Consider the following 19,838-nt stretch of genomic DNA (forward strand, 5'->3'; position numbering starts at 1 on the left):
AAGATCTGTCTTCAAGCCAAGGAATGCCAACGAACAAGGAACACCTGAAGCTACCAACAAAGAGCTCTACCATACAGCCAGTGCCCTGATTTAGATGTCTAGCCTTCCTTGGACTCTTACTGTGAGACAATAAATTCAGCTCTTTAAGGCCACCCACTCTGTGATATTATGTTATGGTAGCCCTAAGAAACTAAGACATCCTCACCCCCCACTCAGAGTCAGAAAAACCAAATGTCAGAAAACTGGCCTGACCACATATGTTTGGACCCTGCCTTAGGAGCAAGAAAAGCGGAAATAATCCTGGAGGACAGCAAAACGGCCAGCCAGGGCCAGACAAAGGAACTTGTCTTCCAGTCTCCTTGAGTCAGTGGAGTTAGAGAGCTTGCCTCCAGCTGTCCACACACCTCTACCAAGTACCCCACTGACCTAGTAGACTTTCAGTCTTATATCACTTACTCACCATTCAACAAAAGTTTACACACAGACGCTGCTTTAGCTCAAAATTCGATGGAGAGGATCTCTCCCTTACCACCTTCTCCAGTCTCATGGTTTTAGACACCACCATTCCCAGTCTCCTGACTTCATCTCTAGCCCTAAGTTCTTTGAACTCTAAAGTCACACATTCAAGAGCATATTCAATGGCTCCACCTGGATATCTAATTGTTGTTGTTGTTAGTTGTTACAAAGTCAATTCCAACTCATGGTGACCTCATGTGTGCATAGTAGAACTGCTCATAGGGTTTTCAAGGCTGCGACCTTTCAGAAGCAGATTGCCAGGCCTGTCTTCTGAGGTACCTTCCGGTGGGTGTGAACCACCAACCTTTTGGCTAGAAGTCAAGCACTTAACCATTTGCACCACCCAGGGAGGTATCTCAAATTTTATAGGGCCAAACTGAAGTCTTAACTTCCAACCTTCAGCTTTCCCAACATATGCTCCTCCTGCAGCCGTCTCTGTCTCAGGAAACAGCTACTTCTTTCTACCACTTATTCAGGCCAAAGATTCTAAAATCATCCTGGCCCCTTTTTCTCCTATATCCCACATCCAGGGATGGATTAACCAGTAAGCAAGGTACACACAGGCTTACTTGTGCTTACTTACTAATCTGTAGTTCACAATTTCACATGGAGTTCACTGTATCTTTGATGTGGTGAAACCCATGTGAAATTGTGCACTTCAGATTAGTGAGTAAGCACAAGTAAGCTCATGCTTCCCTTGCTCACTGGGTACTCTTTCCCTGCGACACATCCAATCTAACAGCAAATCTTGTCAGCTCTGGGTTCCATCAGAGCGCAAGCTTCCTTCATCTTTCCCCTGGGCTATATTACAACACACGCCAAATGGGCGGCTTCCATCCTCACCTCTGTCACTGCATTCTCCCCACATTCCCTCAAAGGTGAGCCAGAGCAGATTCCTCCTCTGCTTCAGAACCCTCCAAGGGCAAAAAACCCTGTTTCACTCAGGACAAAAGCAAAGTCTTTACATGGCCTATAAGGCCCTTCGTGACCTACCACAGCCTCTCCTTCCAGCACTCCCGCCCACTGGCTCTGCTCTAGCTGCTGGCCTCCTGCATACCCCTGTCTACTTGTGAGATGAATTCAAACTTTCGTTGTTGTTGTTAGTTGCTGTCGAGTCGGCTCCAACTGATGGCGACTTTATGTATAACAGACCAAAATGTTGCCCAGTTCTGGGCCATCTTCATGATTGTTGGTATGTTTGAGTCCATTCACACTAAAAAAAAAAAACCAAACCCGTTGCCATTGAGTCGATTCAACTCATAGCAACCCTATAGGACAGAGAGAACTGCCCCATAGTTTCCAAGGAGCACCTGGTGGATTCGAACTGCCATAGCTCTTAACCACTATGCCACCAGGGTGTCCCCGTTCACACTAGTGGATCATCAAAATTACATCTTAAGGTGTGGGATAGCCTAGAGTGATGGTACCAAAATCACAGGCCCTCTCCTTCAACATGGCTGGCTTAGCCAAGGAGCGATGTGCACGGCAGGACTGGGCCCCACGATGCCAGGAGCACCCTTTCAAAGGCCTTTATATTTGCTGTACCCTTGGCCTAGAAAGTTCTCCCACACAGTTCCCCCCTCCATGATTCAGGTCTCTGTTCAAATATCTCCTCCTTAGAAAGGCCTCCCTGACCACGCTATAAATACTCGGATCCCTGCCATCACTCTCTCACCCTGCCTGCTTGTTCCGCATAGCACCTGCCATGTTATGAAAAAAAAATTTTTTTTTAAATATTTCCATGTCAGTTTCCCTCACTTGCAGGCAACTTCCATGAGAGTCAGTGACCTTGTTTGGTCCACTGCTGTATCCCCAGCACCTAGGCCAGTGTCTGGGACATAATAGGGGCTAATGAAATATTGGCTGAAGGAATGAATGAAGAGGACTCCAGTCCATTCATCAATCTCTTACTGAGGACCTACTGTGTGCTAAACCTTGCTGAATGTCAAGGGAAGATGGATAAGCCCAGTCCTGCCCAGGAGGAGCTCTTTGTCAGTGGGGCCCCAGACATGCCCCCTGCAGGCCTCTGGCCTAACCTCTGCAACGCCCTAAGAAGGCTGGGAAGGGAGATAATAGGCTGGAAGCTGTCCTGTAAATGCTGTTTGTGACCCTGCTCCAGGAGCTAAGAAGCCAAAGGCTCAGATAGTCAGTCTTAAACAAAGCTTTGAGGTTAAGCGCTTGGCAGGGAACCATTCATTCATTAGTGCACCAAGTCATTAGAGGCAATTAGCACTTCGGGCTCCCCAGGGCTTGCCTGGCAAGTCATTAACCCTTTGGCTTCCTGGGAATCCCTGACGCCTGGCTGGTAGGACAGAGACAAGGCTTTTTGATGGGCACAGCAGGCCTAGTCAACACAACCTGGAGAGCTATGACAGTGAGGCCTTGCCATTGCCCCAGAAAAGTGTACCCTTTCTGCAGTGGGGCCCTGGCCTGCCCTCTTCACATATGAACTCCACCACTTGGAGGCAGCCCACAGGTTCAGGAAAGCAGACTCGCCCCCTCCACAGTTGTCTCTTCCAACAACTTGAGTATGGTTTACTAGAGTGAGAACTTCCCCAAAACTTCCGATTCTACAACCACAGCCAAGGCCACACAAATTCAAGGCCAATGCCAATAAAGTATGGATGGCTTTCAATATAAGACACAACACATATTCACTGCCCATTGCTCTCTGATATCACCCACATGTCTGCTGAGTCCAAGGGGAGAAAATAAATATTTCCCTGTGTGCAATATACACAAACACAATAGTTATACACACAGACATAAGTCTCCAAGCAAAATCAGTTTCAACAGAAAGACGTGAATTTACCTACAATCCTTTTACATTTTCCATCTAGTCTTCCCAAATGTCCTATACATCAATCCCTCTTATAAGATACTTCTAAGCAGGAAAAAAAAAAACAGAAAATGTTAAGAAATCAGAGGAGTTGAGAGGGACTTCCTAAATATAAGAGGCCTTTGTTAGTGACTGCAAACCTTTCAGCTGAGCAAATTCTGCCTCTCTGAAAGCTGGGCTTGGGGCTCGGCTGTTTGCTATGGGGAGGTTGGGCAGGGTGTTACCTTGTTCGCAGGTTCTCCGGCTGGGGCGGGCCATCAAACACCGACAGGACATCAAAGTCCTCTTCCAGGGCAAAGGACTGGAACACCAGCTGGATTCTGTGCTGATCCTCTGCAGTGATGGTCCATGTGCAGTTGGCGTAATTGGGGTAGCCATACGGGAACCCTGGGCTCTCGACTGTCCCGTTGGGACCCTGCAGTTGGAACGTGCAGTTCTGGCCTGGGAGAGAGAAAGGGAGTAGTTCAGTGCGGGCAGGATTCCCAGCAACTTCCAGGGAGATGAGAGAAATGTGTTAAAGAATTGTTAACTCATTCTTCCAAGAGCTTCCAAGGGATCAGCCCTATGCTTAGCACAGAGGAGGAAAGGTGATGACTAACATTGACTGTGAGCTCACTGTGTGCCAGACACTGTCCAGCTGATAAAATGGGCGTATTTTTTATTCAAATCTGAGAACAATTCTGTGAGATGGGATAGTAAGGCTCCGAGAGTTTGAAAATCAGGGTCAACTCAGACTTCCTCTTAAAACGCTAAATGCCAGAATGACCGTTTCATTGTCCACAGCCTCCCGACTCTCCAGGCCCTACTCTCAGCTAATGTCCTCTCCTCCCATTTGCCATAGAAAATACAAGCCTCCTAACAGGGATTCTCTCGTCTTCCCCATTCCAAACCCTTCTACTCTGTACCACACTATCCTCTTTCCCCCTATAGAGGAACCTCCCCTCCTCTGTCTAAACTTAATCCTTCCACGTGCCCTCTTCTGGGCCCATGGGTTGAATTGTGTCCCCAAAAAGTTATGTTGGAGTCCTAAACCCCAGCACCTATGAATGTGACCTTGTGTGCAAGGTGTTAAGTTAATAAGAGGTCACACTGGAGTAGAAAAACCAAAACCAAACCCATTGCCGCTAAGTCGATCCTGACTCATAGCAACCCTATAGATCCTACAGGACAGAGGAGAACTGCCCCATAGGGTTTCCAAGGCTGAAAATCTTTACAGAAGCAGACTGCCACATCTTTCTCCCATGGATCAGCTAGTGGGTTCAAACCGCTGACCTTTCAGATAGCAGCCAAGCACTTAACCACTGCACCATCAGAGCTCCTTACTGGAGTAGGGTGGGCCCTAATTTAACATGACCGGTGTCCTTACTAAAAGAGAAGAGACACTGAGAGGCACACAGAGGGAAGATGGCCATGTGAAGACAGGGCAGAGATTGGAGTAGATGCTCTCTATAAGCCACCAGAAGGAAGGCAAGGAAGGATCTTCCCCTACGGCCTTCAGAGAGAACATGTCCCTGCAGACACCTTGATTTTGAACTTCTATCCTCCAGAACTGTGAGACAATACATTTCTGTTGTTTTAAGCCACCCAGTTAGTGGTAGTTTGTTATGGTAGTCACAGGTAACTACTACGTGCCCTTGGGGTTCCATTCTTTCTTACTCTTCAAGCACCTTATACTACCCTGCTTTTGTCTTATGTATGTCCCGTCTTTCCTCTCTAGTGAATCTATCCCATTGCCTTTTAAATGTGCTCAATGCTCTATCACTAAGCAAAGAATTCCCCACTCATTCCTCATTTCACTCCATCTACAGCCTTATCTCTCTCCTTCCCTTCACACCAAATTTCTAGAAAACACAATCTGTCTATACTTTCTGGCTCCCATTTCCTTTCTTCCCACTCTCCAACTCCACCTGTTATGCCTTCTGGTTCTATCACTCCACCCAAACAGGTCTGCTAAGGTCACCAATGGGTCTTGTGGATATTTGGCATGCTCATCTATCGATCCTCATTTGAGCCAACCTCTCAGCTGCCTCTAACACTGCTGCTCACGCTCTCCTCCTGGAAATGCTCCTCCAGGGACAGAACCCCTCAGCCCTCACTACGTGTGCATATTACCCAGAGGCTGGCTAAAATGCAGACTCTGACTGATGGCATCTGGGTGGGGCTGGAGAGCCTGCATTTCTAACTCACTTCCTGGTGATGTGAGCCGCTGGTCTGCTGGTTGGGGCCACACTTTGAGCAGCAAGGTCCTAAACTTCCTCCCACATCACCACACTTTTCTTTCCTTTGTCCTCTCTGCCTGCTTTCTTGGTCTTTTCAGGCTCAGTGTTGGGGCTTTTCCTCCTCTCTCCCCTAGTCTAGTTAACCTCCCCACTTTTGCCCTCATGACTCTCAACTTCATATTCAGACCTCCCTCTGAGCTCCAGACCTGTGTTCCCAATAGACCTCAGGCTTGTGATGTGCCCCCAACCAGTCCATCCTCTTCCTTTGCTCCTCTCTCAGTGAATGGAATGGCACCTCCATTGCTTCAGCTAAAGAAGGCCCACCTAGAAGCTGTCCCTGACACCGTCCTCTCCCTCAAAACCCTATGGCCAATCATCACCCTTGTCTCTTTCTCTATCTCCCACCACTTACCAATCTCTTCCCTGGAAACCATAATAGCCTCCTAATGGGTCAATCACACTCACTATGGCCCTGTCAAACCCAGCCGTCACACGGCAGCCAAGGGGAGATTTTTCTTAAAACAGAAACCTGATCAGGTCATCTCACCACCACCACTGCACCCCTCCCCCCACATCTGTCCTAAACCTTCAATGACTCCTTATTGCTCTTCAATAGGAAAAACTATTTAAGGTCTATGAGGGTCTCTACATTGTCTGGCTCTTAGTAATCCCTCAGCCTCAAGTCCACCAGCTCTCCAGCCAAACCCTACCCTTCTCAGTTTTTTTTATCTGCCATACGCTCTTATTCCACTGCCACAGGACCTTTGCATATGCTGTTCTCTCTACCTAGTAAGCTCTCTCCTCCCTTGGCATACTCATCTTTCAGATCTCAATCAAGCGTCCCTCCTCGGCTAGGTCAAATCCCCTATTGTATGTTTTCATGACATCATAACCCCTCCTTCATAGTGCTTATCACAGAAACAAATTTCCACATTTCTGTGTAAGTTATGAGTATCTGTCTTCTCACCAGGCTGTACCTCCTTAAGAGCAGAGACCATATGTGAGTTTGCCCATCTTTGAATCCATGCCCTGAACTCAGTACCAGACACATGGTAGGTTCTCAATAACTCAACATGTCCTTTGTGTTTACTGAATGTTTGGCTAGACACTCTTTTAAGAGCTTTACATATGTTGACTTGTTTAATCCTTACAACAGCCCTATAAGGTGGAGACTATTAATGTCATCTCCATTTTACAGATGAAGAACTAAGGCAAAGAGAAATTAAGGAACTGGGTCAAAGCCACGCTGTTACACAGAGGAGGGATTCAAACATAAGCAGTCTGATCCACTTTCTTAAGCACTATGCTGATAAAATGATTCAACACTAATTTTTTTAAAGCCCATTTAACTGACAAAAGACAGTTAATCTCTAATAATATTAAGAAATCTCTCAACACAAAGTATCCCATTAAAGGAAAAAAATTAAGGTCTTCTGAATAAATTCTAAAAGGGCATTTAATAAAATTAGACATGTAACCCTGATTATAATAAACATTTGGACTACAAAAATGAATCTTTCTTTACCATAATAAAGCACCCACTTTAGAACAATAGCCAACATTATACTGAACACCTGATTATGATCATGAAGAAGACAGAGATGCCATGATCGCCACTGGGACTTAAGGCTTTATTGGAGGAAGCTAAACCATTTGACATAAGCAAAAGAAAGCAGAAAAGAGGAAGCAAAAATACGGTTTGCAGATGACATATTAATATACTTAGGAAAACCGGGAGAATCAATTATAAAGCTATTAGAACTAATAAGAAATTTCAGTAAAGTAGCCAGATGTAAAATAAAATTTAAAAATCAGTAACGTTCCTATATACCAGCAACAAATAAAAATATAAAGAAAAAGCTCTTGTTTATGATGACTACAAAATACATAGAACTAAATTTAATAAGAAATGTGCAGGCATTACATAAAGGTAATATTTACATAGGGACAAAAAATTTTCCAAAATTGCAGAAACATAGCTTAACCATGAATGCAAAGATTAACTACTAAAAGGATGTCGCTTCTTCCCCAAGTTAATTAAGTTTTTAATGCAACTTTGATCCAAAGCCCAGTGGCCTCTGTATTAAATTTGGTAAAATGAGACCTAAGTTCAACTGGAAGAATAGACCGATAATTATGACCAGTGCATTTTTGAAATAAGTAGTTAATTTAGTAGTCTCATCTTACAAGATACTACACAAACAACATCACCAAACAACACTTAGGAAAATAGTGTGGAGGTGGCATAAGGGTGGACAGGTAGAACACGAAAGAGGGATTCCAAGAATAGCTTTAATACATGTTGTTATTGTTGTTAGCTGCTGTGAAGTCAGCACCCGACTCATGGAGACCCCATGTGTTACCGAGAATAACTGTTCATAGGGTGTTCTTGGCTGTAATCTTTATGAAAGCCATCTACCAGGCCTTTCCCAAGGAGCCACTGGGTGAGTCAGACCATCAAACTGTGAATTAGCAGCTGATTGCAAACTGCTTGTACCACCCAGGCTCCCTTTAACACACACAACAATCAAAATATATTAAGGTGACATTAAAAAAAGTCAAGGGGAAAAGAAAAATTGTTGCAGGGTCAAGAATCTTTGAGAAAAGAATCTTTGAGAAAAGAATCATCTCCCCAACTCACACAATATACTAAAATAAATCCCAGACCAAGAAAAAGCATTTAATATTAAAGAATACGTAGAAATCAAGCAATAAAAAAATTAGAAGAAAATATAGGTAAAAAGCTATCTGAGATTTCTAAACATAAAAGCTGTGGAACATACTACAAGATTAATAGTTTTAGATACAAGTATATGTATGTCAGAAATATAAACAAAATCAAAAGCCACACAAAAATGTTGGATAAAAAGGTATCTTTAATATAGAAACACTACTAATCCACAGGGGGAAAAAAGCACTATAATTGACAAACTGGACAAGGTCTTGAACAATGAATAATTCACAAAAGACTTAAGTGATCCCCAAACAGAAAAAATATTCAATAATAATGAAATAACGTTTCTCTGTCTACAGCTTTCAAAGTCGGCCCTGATATACTTTTCTGAACTTGTTCCCCTAATTGGCACAGGTACCACATCTACTCGGCTCATTCCCCTAAAATCTGCCTGGCGACTTCTTTGAATCATGTTATTTATTCATTCCTTCATTCAGTCCCCCTCTAGGTTAGACCCTGTGCTAGCCCATTGGACTCAAATCACAAACTAAATAAATCCATGTGGAAAGTACCATGCTAAAGGAGTGCGTTCTGAAGTACAGAAAAGGAGTACTCAACTGCCACAGGGGCCACATCTTAAGGGCACCCCCCATTCATGTCCTGAACAACCAGATACCAACATCCACCCCAGCCCCAGCATCCCAGGCTGCTGTCTCTGCTCAGACTTGCCCAGAGCTGGAGATTCCAATTCAGACTCTGGGTATGAATGGTATCTCCTGCTGTAGAGACAGAAATGAAGGGGTTTGAGAACAGAGCCCCTGGGAACACTCTACATGGAAGGGGACAAGATAGCACCACAAAAAGGTGACAAGAGCAGGACTAGGGGGATAGGCAGAATAGTAGGAGAACAGAGGGCAGTTCCACACGGGAGAAGGTGACTCAATGTACTGAACACCACATAGGCTAGGATGAGGGTCTTTGGCAAGGTCGCTTGCTTTGATATCTAAACGGTCCCTCTGGAAGTAAGAATGATGACAGTGGAAGCTTCATTCTGTTCTCTGCTGCATCCGAGGGCCTAGATCTCAATAAATATTTGCTGAAAGGATATATGGATTTCAGCAAAAGCAGGAAGGAGGGTGGCGAGGTGAACAGAGGCCAGGTTGTAATAGGTAAAGGCAAGATTGGTTGTAAGCAGGTGGAGGCCATTATATTTTAAACATTACACTTTTTTCTTATTGTCAAAAATTTGGAAAATGCAGGTAAGAATAAAAAAGAAGTTGATTATAATCTCGCCTCCCAGAGGCAACTGCTGTTAATATCACATCTATTTTTTCTAGATTTTTCCATGCATACTCACATCGTCGATATAATACTGTATGTATAATTTTGTGTGCTCCTTACACAGTAAATTCTTTCTCAATATTCAATCACAAATGGCAAAGCGAACTTGTAATATGGATAGGCATGCATGTATGCAATGCGAAGATGTATAAAGAAAAATTTACCTTCAGTCTCCCTCCCTTCCACTCATCCCAGTTACCAGAGTTAACGGCCAGGTGTGTATCCCTCCCCACCTTCTTCTCTCTCATATATTCATACGGACACCTTCAGGGGGAATTTTTATTATTTTGCTTTTAAAAATAGGATCAGAAGGCAGAGCCAACATGGCGCTAAACACAGAAGCACCACGCCATCCCTCCACAGCAAAGATCGGAAAAACTAAGTAAAATGGGAACAAATGTCAATCCTGGAACCCTAAGCATCAGATGAAGAGATAAAGAACTCAACCAAGCACCAAATGGAATAAGAAACTGACAGAGAACAGAGAGCGAGAAGAGATACAGCAGAAGTCCCTTATCAGCTAACGCAGCACGGATACGCCATCTTGGACTCCTGTCAGAGATCGGCAGACAGGGAGTACAGGAAAGCAGCTTCACAGAGCTCCCAGCAGGAGACAGAGCACCCAGTAACCATCAGCACACGCTTTCCCACCCCCGCTCTGCTTCCCCCTACTCGGCCTTCACTGCTTCCCAGCAGGCTGCGGTCACTTGGCCAAGGGGTGCCGACTCTGTGCTGCTTGGATTTGCCCCACCCACACCGGCTGGCTCCTTCAGTGCCATTTGTAGGTTGCTGGAGTTGCTTTTTTTGGCTTCTTTGGGTTTCTTCCCTGCCTCTCACCTGATTCCTTCCTTTCTTTCAAACAGCTGGCTCCATGTGCCAACTTTGCTGCTTCTTGACAGGCTGTGAAGCACCAATAGGCTGGGGAACTGCTTCCTCGGTCTGCAGCCACACTGGTGAGATCCCTGGGCCCTTTTTTGTTTGTTTGTTTCTCTTTCTTTTTCCTTTTTGTTTTTCTTCATTTCTTGGTCTCATCTCTCTCTACTTACCTTTTTTTCCTATCCCCTGAATACCTGGTGTTGTGTGCCATCTCCACCCCTTCTAGCCAGGCTGTACTGTGCAGCTTGGGTGCCACTTCTCCTGTCTCCACAGCCACGCCGGTGGGATGCCTGGAGGCCTTTCTTTTTATTATTATTTTTCTTTTTCATTTTTGTTTTTCTTCATTTCTCAGTTTCTCATCATTTCTCAGTTTCTCATCTCTCTCCACTTTCGTTCTTTTCCTGTCTCCTGAATACCTGACACTGTGTACCATCTCCACCCCTTCTAAATAGGCTGTGCCCCAAGGCCTGGGAGCCACTTCCCTGGTTGCTGGTAGGATCCCTGGGGGCATTTCTTTCTTTCTTTTTGTTTTTAAATTTTATTTCTTTTTTCCTTTCTGTTTTTCTTCATTTCTCGGTTTCTCATCTCTCTCTACTTTCCTTCTTTTCCTGCCTCCTAAATACCCAATGCTGTGTAACATCTCCACCCCTTCTAGATAGGCTGTGCCCCAAGGCCTGGGAGCCACTTCCCTGGTCGCTGTTGGGATCCCTGGGGACATTTTTTCTTTATATCTTTCTGTTTCTTAATTTATTTTTCTTTTCTAGTTTTTTTTTTTTCCTTTTTGTTCTTCTTCTCAGTTTCTCTTCTCTCTCACTGCTTTCCTTCTTTCCTTGTCTCCTGAATACCAGGCACTGTGTGCCTCCTCCTCCCCTTCTACATGGCTGTGCCACTTCTACACTGGAAGCCACTTACTTGGTCGTCGATGGGATCCCTGGGGGGCATTTTTTTAACTTTTGATTTATTTACTTTTCTCTTTTTTCCTTTTGGTATTTCTCCATATGTCAGATTCTCATCTCACCACTCCAACAGCAGGCTCAAACACCACTTTTTCCCTTTTTTTGGCTCCTCTCTCTTCTTTTTTGGCTTCTCTCTCCTCTCTCTCTTTCCCATATCCAACTTAGTTATACACATCACCTCTCACCTCCTTCCTGCCTATCTACACCATATACTGAACATCGCACCCACGAGCTGCACAGGCACGGCCTACCAGAACCTACCCTGCATTGACCCTCAGCCTGCCTTGTTGGCCCACTACATGCTACAAACAATCCATCCCAGCCTCTCCCCTTCGACTGGACCTGCCCTGCTGCACCACAGCTGAGTGACTGGCCCTGCCCATTGGACAAGGAGGTAAAAAATATCATGCCCAAAGACGAGCAAACAACCAAGAATGCACAACTCACCTGCTCAGACATAACCAAATAAAATAAAAAAGCAGGATGAAACAAACAAATCTACAATCAATACATGAAGAAAATAACTACAAAATGTCCCAAAGACAGCAGACAATATCAAAACATATTTAAAAAAAGAGGAAAGGATGGTTCCAGTAGGTGCTCAAAATAAAACAGCAGATGACTTTCCAGTAGAAGAAAAAGCACTCATACTACCTGATAGGGAATTCAAATCTCTAATATTCAGAGCTATCCAAGAGTTCAAGCAAAATGCAGACAGAAATGAGGAAAAAATAAACAAATTCATGGAAAAGGCAGACATATTAATGGAAAATACAGACAAAAAAATGGAAGAATTCAGGAAAATAATACAGGGACAAAATGTGAAAATAAAGTCACAACTAGAAATCATATAAAAACAACAATTAGAAATCCAAAAGATAAACAACAAGATTTCAAAAATGGACAGTGTCAGAGAAGGGCTGAGGAGAAGGTCTGAAACAATGGAAGACAGGATCAGTGAAAATGAAAACAAATACTTGAATACCACTTTGTTTGAGGAAAACTCAGAAAAAAGAAAAATGAAGAAACCCTGAGAATGATGTGGGATATAATCAAAAGCAAAAATTTGAGAGTGATGGGAGTTTCAGAACATGGGCAGAAAACGGAAAACACAGAGAGTATCATTGAAGAATCACTGACAGAAAACTTCCCTAATATTGTGAAAGATGAAAAGCTGACTGTCCAAGGATCTCAACGAAACCCATATAAGATGAAGCCCAGAAGAAATCACCAAGGCTAAGTCAGAATCGACTCGACGGCACTGGGTGCTGGGTTTTTAAATCATAATTACACTCACTAAAATGAAAGACAAAGAAAGAATCCTGAGAGCAGCTCGAGGAAAATGAAAAGTCACATAGAGAGGGGAAGAACACTAAGCTCTCATTATTCAGCAGAAACCATGCAGGTAAGAAGGCAATGGGACAACACATCTAAAACCTTGAAAGAAAAAAACTGCCAACTGGGAATGATGTACCCTCCAAAACTCTTGTTCAAATATGATGGTGAAATTAGGGTATTTTAAGATAAACAGGAATTAAGAGAATATTATAAAAACAAACAAAACTTACAATAATTATTAAAGGGAGTCTTCAGTGTGACAATCAACAACATCAGACAACAGCCTGAATCTAAGACACAGCATCCCACCAGCCAGATACCAACCTAGGAAATGAACTATCAAGGATTATTCAAAATCAGAAGATTTACAACAGGGAACCAAGGAGGTTAACCAGAACAATAAAAAAGGCAATAAACAGTGTAGGTATAGAATTTCCTAATGGAGAGGAAGGCAAGGCAATACCATGTAATAATAGACTGGTTCAAACCTAGGAAAATAAGAGTAAATTTCAACATAACAACAAACAAAGTTAATAAACCTATTCATCAAGTATCATTTTCTATCTTACACTCCAGTCCAATCCCCGTCTGAAAAGCTGACTTTGGAAACGGTTCCAGTCTTGGGCTAACAGAAGGTCAGGGGACCATGACCTCTGGGGTCCTCCTAGTCTCAGTCAGACCATTAAGTCTGGTCTTTTTATGAGAATTTTAGGTCTACATCCCACTGCTCTCCTGCTCCATCAGGGATTCCCTGTTGTGTTCCCTGTCGGGGCAGTCAGTGGTTGTAGCTGGGCACCATCTAGTTCTTCTGGTCTCAGGCTGATGTAGTCTATGATTAATGTGGCCCTTTCTGTCACTTGGGCTCATAATTACCTTGTGTCTTTGGTGTTCTTCATTCTCCTTTGCTCCAGGTGGGTTGAGACCAATTAATGCATCTTAGATGGCCACTTGCTAGCGTTTAAGACCCTAAATGCCACTCACCAAAGTTGGATGCAGAATGTTTTCATAATAGATTCTATTATGCCAATTGACCTAGATATCCTCTGAAACCATGGTTCCCAAATCCCCGCCCCTGAAATGCTGGCCTTTGAAGTGTTCAGTTTATTCAGGAAACTGCTTTTGGTGTAGTCCAGTTACGCTGACCTCTCCTGTATTGTGTGCTGTCTTTCCCTTCACCTAAAACAGTTCTTGTCTACTATCTCATTAGTGAATACCCCTCTCCCTCCCTCCCTTCCTACTCTCATAACCATCAAAGTATATTTTCTTATCTGTTTAAACTCTTCTTGAGTTCTTTTAATAGTGGTCTCATACAATATTTGTCCTTTTGCAACTGACTAATTTCACTCAGCATAATGCCTTCCAGGTTCCTCCATGTTATGAAATGTTTCACGGATTCATCTTTGTTCTTTATTGATACAAAATATTCCATTGTGGGAATATACCATAATTTATTTATCCATTCATCCATTGATGGGCACCTTGGTTGCTTCCATCTTTTTGCTGTTGTACACAGTGGTGCAGTGAGCACAGGTGTGCATATATCTGTTTGTGTAAAGGCTCTTAATTCTCTAGGACATATTCCAAGGAATGGGATTGCTGGATCATATGGTAGTTCTATTTCTAGCTTTTTAAGGAGGCACCAAATTGATTTCCAAAGTGGCTGCACCATTTTACATTCCCACCAGCACTGTATAAGTGTTCCAATCTCTCCACAACCTCTCCGACACTTATTATTTTGTTTTCTGGATTAATACCAGCATATCTGGAGTGACACGGTATCTCATTTTAGTTTTGATTCATAATTCTCTAATGGCTAATGATCGTGAGCATTTCCTCATATATCTGTTAGCTACCTGAATGTCTTCTTTAGTGAAATACCTGTTCATATCCTTTGCCCATTTTGTAATTGGGTTATTTTTCTTTTTGTTGTTGAGTTTTTACAGTATCATGTGGATGTTATAGATCAGATGCTGATCGGAAATGTCATAGCTAAAAACTTTTTCCCAGTCTGTAGGTAATCTTTCTACTCTTTGGGTGAAGCCTTTGGATGAGCATAGGTGTTTGATTTTTAGGACCTCCCAGTTGCGTAGTTTCTCTTCTGGTGTTTGTGCACTGCTAGTAATGTTTTGTATACTGTTTATGCCATGTATTAGGGCTCCCAGCATTGTCCCTATTTTTTTCTTCCATGATCTTTATTGTTTTAGATACTATATTTAGGTCTTGGATCCATTTTGAGATAGTTTTTGTGCATGGTGTGAGGTATGGGTCTTGCTCATTTTTTTTTGCAGATGGATATCCAGTTATGCCAGCACCATTTGTTCAAGAGACTGTCTTTTCCCCATTTAACTGACTTAGGGCTTTGTCAAATATCAGCTGCTCATATGTGGATGGATTTATGTCTGGACTCTCAATTCTGTTCCATCGGTCTATGTATCTGTTGTTGTACCAGTACCAGGCTCTTTTGACTACTGTGGCAGTATAATATGTTCTAAAATCAGGTAGAGTGAGGCCTCCCACTTTGTTTTTTTTTTTTCAGTAATGCTTTACTTATCCGGGGCCTCTTTCCCTTCCATATGAAGTTGGTGATTTGTTTCTCCATCTCAAAGAATGTCTTTGGAATTTGGATCGGAATTGCATTGTATCTACAGATAGAATAGACATTTTTACAATGTTGATTCTTCCTATCCATGAACAAGGTATGTTTTTCTACTTATGTAGGCCTCTTTAGGTTCCCTGCAGTAGTGTCTTGTAGTTTTCTTTGTAAAGGTCTTTTACATCTCTGGGTAGATTTATTCCTAAGTATTTCATCTTCTTGGGGGCTAGTGTAAATGATAGTGATTTGGTGATTTCCTCTTTGATGTTCTCTTTGTGGGTATAGAGGAATCCAACTGATTTTTGTATGTTTATCTTGTATCCTGAAGTCTTCAATTAGTTTCAGTAGTTTTCTTGAGGACTCCTTAGAGTTTTCTGTGTATAAGATCATGCAATCTGCAAACAGAAATACTTTCACTTCTTCCTTACCAACCTGGATGCCCTTTATTCCTTTATGTAGCCTAATTGCTTGGGCTAGGGCCTCCAGCACAATGTTGAATAAGAGTGGTGATAAGGGGCATCCTTGTCTGGTTGCCATTCTCAAGGGGAATGCTTTCAGCATCTCTCCATTTAGCATGATGTTCAGCCAACATCATTCTTAATTAAGTTGTTGTGGTTGTTAGGTGCCGTTGAGTGGGTTCTGAGTCTTAGCGACCCTATGTACTACAGAAGGAAACACTACCTGGTCCTGTGCCATGATGACAATCATTGTTATGCTTTAGCCTATTGTTGCACACTCTGAGTCAATCCATCTCATTGAGAGTATTCCTCTTTTTCGCTGACCCTGTACTTTACCAAGCATGATGTCCTCCAGGGACTGATCCTTCCTGATAACCTGTCCAAAGTATGTACGACGTAGTCTTGCAATCTTTGCTTCTAAGGAACATTCTGGGTGTTCTTCTTCCAAGGCAGATCTGTTTTGTTCTTCTGGTAGTCCATGGAATTTTCAATATTCTTCACCAACACCACAATTCAAAGGCGTCAACTCTTCTTTGGTCTTCGTTATTCATTGGCCAGCTTTCACATGCATATGAGGCGATTGAAAATACCATGGCTTGAGTTAGGCGCAACTTAGTCTTCAAGGTGACATCTTTGCTTTTCAACACTTTAAAGAGGTCTTTCACAGGAGATTTTCTCAACACAATGAGTCTTTTGATTTCTTGATTGCTGCTTCCATGGGTGTTCATTGTGGATACAAGTAAAATGAAATCCTTTACAACTTCAATCTTTTTTTCTGTTTATCATAACGTTGCTTATTGGTTCAGTTGTGAGGATTTTTGTTTTCTTTATGTTGAGGTGTAATCCATACTGAAGGCTGTGGTCTTTGATCTTCTTCAGTAAGTGCTTCAAGTCCTCTTCACTTTCAGCAACCAAGGTTGTGTCATCTGCATAACGCAGGTTGTTAATGAGTCTCCCTCCAATCCTGATGCCCCATTCTTCTTCATACAGTCCAGCTTCTGGAATTATTTGTCCACCATGCAGACTGAATAGAGATGGTGAGAGGGAGGATACAACCCTGACGCACAACTTTCCTGACTTTAAACCATGCAGTATCCCTTTGTTCTGTTTGGACAATTGCCTCTTGATCTATGTACAGGTTCCTCATGAGCACAGGTAAGTGTTCTGGAATTCCCATTCTTTGAAATATTATCCATAATTTGTCATGATCCGCACAGTCGAATGCCTTTGCATAGTGAATAAAACACAGGTAAACATCTTTCTGGTATTCTCTGCTTTCAGCCAGGATCCATCTGACATCAGCAATGATACCCCTAGTTCCACGTCCTCTTCTGAAATCCAGTCTGAATTTCTGGCAGTTCCCTGTCGATATACTGCTGCAGCTGCTTTTGAAAGATCTTCAGCAAAATTTTGCTTGCATGTGATATTAATGATACTGTTCGATAATTTCTGCATTTGGTCGGATCACCTTTCTTGGGAATAGGTATAAATACGGATCTCTTCCAGTTGGTTGGTCAGGAAGCTGTCTTCCAAATATCTTGGCATAGACGAGTGAGCACTTCCGGCGCTGCATCCATTTGTCGAAACATCTCAATTGATAGTCCGTCAATTCCAGGAGCCTTGTTTTTTGCCAGTGCCTTTAGTGCAGCTTGGACTTCTTCCTTCAGTACCATTGGTTCTTGATCATATGCTACCTTTTGAAGTGGCTGAAAGTCAACCAATTCTTTTTGGTATAACGACTCTGTGTATTCCTCCCATCTTCTTTTGGTGTTTCTTGCGTTGTTTAATATTTTTCCCCATGGAATCCTTCACTACTGCAATTTGAGGCTTGAATGTTATCTTCAGTTCTTTCAGTTTAAAAAATGTCGAGTGTGTTCTTCCCTTTTGGTTTCCTATCTCCAGCTCTTTGCACAAGTCATTATAATACTTTACCTTGTCTTCTCGAGCCATCCTTTGAAATCTTCTTTTCAGTTCTTTTATTTTATCATTTCTTCCTTTTGCTTTAGCTGCTTGACGTTCAAGAGCAAGTTTCAGAGACTCTTCTGACATCCATTTTGGTCTTTTCTTTCTTTCCTGTCTTTTTAATGACCTCTTGCTTTCTTCATGTATGATGTCCTTGATGTCATTCTACAACTTGTCTGGTCTTTGGTCATCAGCATTCAATGCATCAAATATTTTCTTGAAATGGTCTCTAAATTCAGGTGGGATATACTCAAGGTTGTACTTTGGCTCTCATCAACTTTTCTAATTTTCTTCAGTTTCTGCTTGAACTTGTGTATGAGCAACTGATGGTCTGTTCCACAGTCAGTCCCTGGCCTTGTTCTGACTGATGATATCGAGCTTTTCCATCGTCTCTTTCCACAGATGTAGTCGATTTGATTCTTGTGTATTCCATCTGGCAAGGCCCACATGTCCAGTTGCCGTTTAAGTTGGTTAAAAAAGGTATTTGCAATGGAGAAGTCTTTGGTCTTGCAAAATTCTATCATATTTTCCAGCTACCAATCCTTCTTCTTTGTTTCCAACTGTCCCATTCCAATCGCCAGTAATTATCAACGCATCCTGATTGCATGTTCGATCAATTTCAGACTGTGGAACCTAGTAAAAATCTTCAGTTTCTTCATGTGTGACCTTAGTGGTTGGTGTGTAAATCTGCATAATAGTTGTATTAACTGGTCTTCCTTGTAGTCATATGGATATTATCTTATCACTGACAGCATTGTACCTAAGGATAGATCTTGAAATGTTCTTTTTGACCATAAATGCAACACCATTCCTCTTCAAGTTGTCATTCCCGGCATAGTAGACCATATGATTGTCTGATTCAAAATGGCCAATACCAGTCCATTTCAGTTCAAATGCCTAGGATATCGATGTTTATGCATTCTATTTCATTTTTGACAATTTTCAATTTTCCTAGATTCATACTTTGTACATCCCAGCTTCTGATTATTAATGGATGTTTGCAGCTCTTTCTTCTCATTTTAAGTCATGCCACGTCAGCAAATGAATGTCCCAAAAGCTTGACTCCATCCACATCATTAAGGTCTACTCTCCTTTGAGGAGGCAGCTCTTCCCCAGTCACGTTTTGAGTGCCTGCAAACCTGGGAGGCTCATCTTAACGGAATGAGGCTGAAAACATTCCCCTCGAGAACAAGAACAAGACAAGGATGCCCTTTATCACTAATTGTATTTAACATTTTGCTGGAAGTCCTAGCTAAAGCAACAAGAAAAGAAAAACATACAAAGGGCATCCAAACTGGTAATGGAAAAGTAAAACTGTCCCTATTTGTGGATGATATGATACCATACACAGAAAACCCAAAATGCTCCATGAGAAAACTACTGGAACTAATACAAAGATTCAGTAGAGTAGCGTGGCAGGATACAAGATAAACATACAAAAATCAGTTGGATTCCTATACACCAATAAAAAGAACGATGAAAAGAAAATTAGGAAAACAATATCATTTATAATAGCCCCTAAAAAAATAAAATACTTAAGAATAAATCTAACCAGGGATGTAAAAGACCTATACAGAGAAAACTGCAAAACACTACTGCAAGAAACCAAAAGAGATTTACATAAATGGAAAAAAAAAGTACCATGCTCCTGGATAGGTAGACTCAACATTGTGAAAATGACAATTCTACCCAAAACAATTTACAAATACAAAGCAATCCCGATCCAAATATCAACAACATTCTTTAAAGAGGTGGAATAACTAATCACTAATTTTATATGGAAAGGGAAGAGGCCCCAGATAGGTAAAGCACTATTGAAGAAGAAGAATAAAGTAGGGAGGACTGGCACTACCTGACCTCAGAACCTACTATACAGCTGTGGTAGTCAAAACAGCCTGGTAGTGCTACAATGACAGATACATTGTCCTATGGAACAGAATTGAGAACCCAGATGTAAATCCGTCCACCTATGGTTGCCTGATTTTCAAGAAGAGCCCAAAGTCTGTCAAATGGGGAATAGACGGTCATTTTAACAAATGGTGCTGGGAAAACTGCATGCCCATCTG

The 19,838-nt window shown here is 42.3% G+C and overlaps 1 protein-coding gene across 1 annotated transcript in view; it reads right to left on the reverse strand.

Annotated features, from left to right (window-relative positions):
• The window catches only part of CSMD2 (CUB and Sushi multiple domains 2), a 797,331-nt gene that overhangs the window by 709,164 nt on the left and 68,329 nt on the right, over positions 1-19,838 (reverse strand). The window contains 1 exon segment of the mRNA XM_064281672.1: positions 3,580-3,796. Coding sequence (XP_064137742.1) covers positions 3,580-3,796 — 217 coding nt within the window.

Source organism: Loxodonta africana, chromosome 3 (assembly GCF_030014295.1).
Source record: "Loxodonta africana isolate mLoxAfr1 chromosome 3, mLoxAfr1.hap2, whole genome shotgun sequence".
In the NCBI taxonomy this organism is placed as follows: Eukaryota; Metazoa; Chordata; class Mammalia; order Proboscidea; family Elephantidae; genus Loxodonta; species Loxodonta africana.